Here is a 6065-nt window from a genome sequence, read left to right on the forward strand (position 1 = left end):
CACGTTTTACGCGGATTGCTGTATTTCCTCGAGAAATTAATATTTTTCAATAAAATTTGAAACATAATAAGTTTAACATAAGTATTAATAAAGTGCCAAATTATAAGTGAATCGTATTTATACTTTTCCTGCAATCCAAGCTCAAAAAATCTTGATTTCAAAATGTCTTACCCCCTTAAAATAAATATTACTAAATTCTAGCTTAATAAAACCAAGTAGCTTTTGTTTTATTAAATAATACACGTTAAAATTTGTATTACTTTCACAATTGTAGAAATTATATATTATATAAAACTAATTAAATACATGTATGAAGATAATAAATACTTTACATTAATGCAATGCTAACACGACGTAACTATTACAGATATGCCAAAACGGTAAACATTATATTTAATCAGGTGCTATTCGTTCAGTTCTTTGGTAGTATATTGGTATTATGTACAAGCGTATATTATCTGTCAATGCATATTGCAGAATTTTCTGGAATTGCAACTTTATTAGTATATACCATTTGCATGTTTGTACAAATCTACGTTTACTGCTGGTCTGGAAACGAAGTCATTCTTAAGGTAATTATAATACATACTCTTCATTCTTTACGTGTTCTATCAAACTGATTGTGAGATCATGGAAAATTAAAACTATTTTTATTATTACAATAATTAGATTTTTTATAAGATTTGGTTTACATTATCTCATGTAAGACGATCTATTGATTCGTTTCGAACTATTCAATGTACGCGCACGTGTGTGAAGAATATGGGGGAGCCTTATCTTCTTCACGTCCTCACTGTGAGCCCTAGCTAGCGATAAATAACACCAATATCTTAATTCAAATGAGCATAACTCTGCGAAAAAAACCTCAACAATCCTGCATTGTTCTCGTTTCGAAAAGCTCTTTCAAAACGAGCCCTCACTCGATTCCTGCACATGTCATTTAAGATTTTTTAGCTTTTCTTCCTCCCCCGGTCCCCCGAGGGGGTTAAAGAGGGTGTTTTCGAGGTTAAATGATAGATTTCATGATGCCATTGTAACCCTATAAATTTTATTCCAATATCTCGAAAAATTCAAAAATTATTAGATAGCCCGAAATTTTTAGCGGGTATCGTATATTAAAACACGCTATACTTGTTGGTATTATTTGTAAAGTGATAATTTTATTTATCTTTTGTTGACAGAGTATGAGCGTAAAGGATGCTATATATTGTATGGACTGGCCACTATTATCAGTTAACGAAAAGAAGGAATTGCTGATGATCATGATACGAAGCACAATTCCCATAAAGTTCACTAGCAGCTTCTTGATAACTCTGTCCCTTCAGTCTTACAGTAATGTTAGTAGTATTGTTGTAACAAGTACTTTAGTAAAAAATAAATAAATATCGTAGACATTTGTAATATCGCAAGTCGCAAAAGCGTCGAAATTTTTAGTATCTAACTAACTTATACATAATATTCTACATTAACGTTTTTTTTTCTTTTTATTTGCCTTTTCCAGATCTTAAAAACATCGTACACGGCATTTAATGTACTTCAAAAATAAAATATACATAATCAAAGTGTATACTTGGACATGTAATTATGTAGTTTTTCATAAATTAGTGACATTAAATCTTAAAATGTGTTTATGTATTTATTTCAACCTTTTTCTTTATTCCACGTGAATCTACTCTAAAAATAGTAAATTGAACACACAAACATTGAATATATGCATTTTACATTATTTTAATATAATATGAAATACGCATATGTTTTGATTTCAAATACAAGCTGGACTAATTTTGACTTTAATATGCGATCAAGAAAGAAAAATATTTCTCAGCCTACGCCATATGTCATATGTATATTGCGCATATGGTTGATTATATACATAGTTATTGAATACACTTGTATGCGGTGCACACACGTTCAGTGCATACGCGTAGGTACGTCTTTACTGTTAACGTAGAAAACACCTAAATATTTTATACATTGCCCTTATCGTTACATTGTAAGTCTTGTATTTTATGCAATAAAGTACGACTTTGCGAGAAATATGATCTTTCATTCAGTTCTGACAAACATGAAAATATACAAGTATTTTATTCGATGCGGAAATATAACAATGCGTGCGTGACTGTAAGGAACGATATCCCTCGATGATTGCAAGTAGGAAAACATTCACAATTATAGTATTCACAGGAGCGGAAAAGAACACACCCCGTAATAAATGTCTAATCGACTATACATGTCGATTTTTTAATGACAGTTATTAACGGTACTAGGGTTAAGAGCTCCAAGTATATAAAACTACGTACGTATTAGTCTGCCGCAAGACGTGCTCGGTTACATTTAAGTAAATTTTATTGAACTTTATAATAATAAAACATGTTGTATGATTATTAGCATTTATCAATTTTGTGTTATATTATTAGCCAAAATTTTGAGAAAAGGTAAACGATAAATACGTGTAATTGTATCCACAAGTAATACGTATTGCATTTAAATTAAATAAGCTCTTACGATTCTCAGACCAAAATTACATTGCACGCGATCTATATGTATTAAATGAATAAAATATATCGCAATCAGACAGTCACATTTACGTCAAGTGCGCGATTTAGACATCAGTTTGTGGAATTTGATAATCGCGTAATTCATTTCACAGACATTATAGGTATACTGTCGTCTTTATTAAAAATTCAAATTTTATTTATATGATCATTTATTGTATGACTATGTACATATAGTCGAACATATTTAATAAGAATATTTAAGAAAAGTCATTTTTTCGTAATACTTTAAAGCTACTTTTTTAGATATTTTACATATAGAAAAAGACTGAATTTTTAAGCAACAGTTGATAAATTGTCTTTAGAGAGGGAATTTTAAACATGCAAATACTTTCTCTAAATTTTTTAATATATACTGTTTGTGGTTTATGGCGACCGATTAAATGGTCATCAAATGGTGCCAATCTTCTGTATGATGTACTTACTTGTATTGTATTACTCATTGAATACTTTCTTATGATCACTCAAATGTTGTATATCATTCTTGTTGTCAATAATATCGATGATTTTGTTACTAATTCTATAATATTCGTGAGTGTTGCTGTTGTCATATGTAAAGAGAGTGTCGTTGTAATACGTCGCAATGCAATCATTAGCTTGGTGCAAATATTATTGAAGGATCCATGTAAACCTCGAGATGAGGACGAAGTTGCAATACAAGCAAAATTTGATAAGTTCATCAGGTAGGTATAATCACCTATACAATTATTATGACAGTCAAATGGTGAAGTTACAGTGTAAAGTATCTAACGTATAAATATCTACACAATAATTTAATTCGTGTACGATTGTTACGTATATCGTTTCTGACTTATTTGGGAATTCAATCAACATTGGTAAATATTGCCACTTTAGCATTTTCTAGAAAGCTTTTTACGTTTTTTTTTTTGTTAATTTTATATATTTCAGCTCTATCTTTTCCAATCTTTTGAATTTAGTTAAATTAATAAATATGTCTTGTGGAGTACAAAATTTCTAAACATTATTTTAAAAAAAGATACTCTTTCATGCATATTTTTTCGTTCTAATACACGGAGAGACTACAAAAACAGATAGATATAGGCACATGCAAATATACATACAATAACAATTAAATCGTATTATTTCAAGTTCTTATTTGAAAATTTAAATATACAAATAAAAGTGTAAACATTAATAAAATATAATTTCGATTCTACATTTATAGATCACGTTCAATAAAATACTTGCTTTTGGCGACAACCTCCCTTACAGGCGTCACAATAGGATCAGTATTAAAAATTATGCAAGGTCAAATGCCTTATTCAATATGGCTGCCATGGGATTACAATGTGCCACTAATGTTTTGGATTATATCCCTTCAGCAAGTCATAGGTGTAGCAATCGGCACTATCGCAAATATCGGTACGGAAACCTTAGTCTTCGGATAGTTATTGCAAACGTGTGCTCAGCTTGAAATTTTCGAAAATCGCCTGCGCAAATTAATAATTAATAAAACAGTTAAATATCTGGGGCATACACTCTTTTCGTTAAATGAAGACAAAACAAAAATATCGGAATACATACAACATCACCTCATCATTTACAAGTAAGTCGCTTAATTGAGAATCTATTTTTATGCATGTAATCCAATGTCTTTTTATATGTGTGGCTATATTTGTATAAATGTTTATATTATTTAATTGTTGTCTATCTAAAAACTATCTGCTATTATGTATTTATATTATATAACAATACTTATTTATATTTACAATAAAAAGTTGTGAAAGTTGAAAGATAATATAATTAATGCTACTGATTGCTATGGAATTAATAAATAATTATTACATATTTGATAAGAGAGCATTATATCTACTTGATTTTACAAGAAGCGTTCAAATTTAAATTAAAATTCAAAGAATATACAAAAAAATGAAAGAAATACAGCAATGTAAGTATTGTAAGTTATATTTAATTTTTAACATAGTCTCCTTGATTTACAATGCACCAGCTGTGCCATATCGTTCCAATAGCTTTTGTACTTATCAAGAAAAAAATCTTTTAGCTGCAGACTAATTCTGACTCTCAAACAATTGTTGTAATGATCTCTGCATTAGAGATAAACTTTTTCCAATTCTCTTTATTCTATTTACGAGTGTGATAAAAAAATACGATGAATGTTGAAATAAAAAGAAAAGACTCATTATATATTAGAGATTAAAAGATAAATTGCAATTAGTCCCCCTCGAATACTCTTATCCCATCAATCTTATCACTTGCTAAAACAGTATTGGAAGTCCTCCTTTATAAGTTTCATAGTTGCGCCGTCGTAATTATTTTGATACCTTGAATTGATTCAAAACATTCACCTTTCATAATCATTTTGATTTGGGGAAAAGCCAGAAGTCACACGGTGCCAAATCCGGTGAATACGGATGAGGACACACCATATAATGTTTTTATTTAACAGAAATTACCGTGTCAGAAGCGCGATGTATGACACAGAGCGTTGTCATGATAGAGGATAAAACCATTTGCTCATTTCTCAGATCTTTTTCTATACACATTCTTCGTTTCCTAAACGCTCTAATAAGCCTTTAAGATATTCAGAGTGTACCGTACATTTTGAATCAATTGAAGACATCGAGGCAGCACGACAGCGCAACTATAAAGGCATTTATGAAAGAAAACTTCCAGTACTGTTTTAGCAAGTGACAAGAACGATGGGATAAGTGTGAGAAGCGAAGGAGAGTATTTTGAAGGGGACCAATTGTAATTTGTATTTTAATGCAATAAGTTTCTTTTAATTTCAACATTCACCGTATTTTTTGATCACAGTAATATGTACACACATGTAATATATATTTAACATTATTGAATTAAATTTTAAATTTCAACGCTCCTTGAATTCGATTCGTTATTATATTCTATTTGTTATTATATAAACATATGTTATATTATAGGGTATTAAAGAAAAACCATTCAACATCTACATCTATGGTAGATAATACATTAGTACTGAGTAAAAAAACCTTAGTGAACATAAATCGAAAGCTCAACCGTTTCTGAAATATAAACATTTTTGTATGTAGCGTTTTGTACGTTAGACGTAAAACGTCGCGTCAGAAGCATTTTCATTAGCATGTCCATACAAGAAATGCATACCTGCCATTTTTTGAGAATAATACGCCAACATGATTTTTAACGATATCTTATAAATGTGTAATCACCAAATAATATGTGAATGTGATTGTTCTATTTATCATATAAATGCTGAATTGTTTTAATTTAAATACCCTGTATATTTGTTATTATTCCGTAGTAATTTACGTAGATATATTAGAACTACATTTAGATATAAAATCTACATTTAGATTTATATCTATATTAGTTAAACTATTATAATTGTAGGAATCCGGGGAAAAAAGTTCCATATATAATTATATATAATTATATGCAAAATATGTCCATATATGTTTCTTTCCTTTGTAAAATTATTCTTTAATACAAAATTGATAATAATAAGAAAGGAAACATAAAAAATGATTGAAA

The 6065-nt window shown here is 29.3% G+C and overlaps 1 protein-coding gene across 1 annotated transcript in view; it reads left to right on the plus strand.

Moving 5' to 3' along the window:
• LOC105460326 overlaps positions 1-1555 on the plus strand; it is a 5665-nt gene extending 4110 nt beyond the window's left edge. Inside the window, exons 4-6 of the mRNA XM_011706772.1 lie at positions 368-572; positions 1182-1337; positions 1502-1555. Of these exons, the coding sequence (XP_011705074.1) occupies positions 368-572; positions 1182-1337; positions 1502-1546 (406 nt within the window). The 3' untranslated portion in view covers positions 1547-1555. The remainder of the gene's footprint in view (positions 1-367; positions 573-1181; positions 1338-1501) is intronic.
• Positions 1556-6065: the final 4510 nt, after the last annotated feature.

Source organism: Wasmannia auropunctata, unplaced genomic scaffold (genome assembly GCF_000956235.1).
Source record: "Wasmannia auropunctata unplaced genomic scaffold, wasmannia.A_1.0 LD324286.1, whole genome shotgun sequence".
Lineage (NCBI taxonomy): Eukaryota > Metazoa > Arthropoda > Insecta > Hymenoptera > Formicidae > Wasmannia > Wasmannia auropunctata.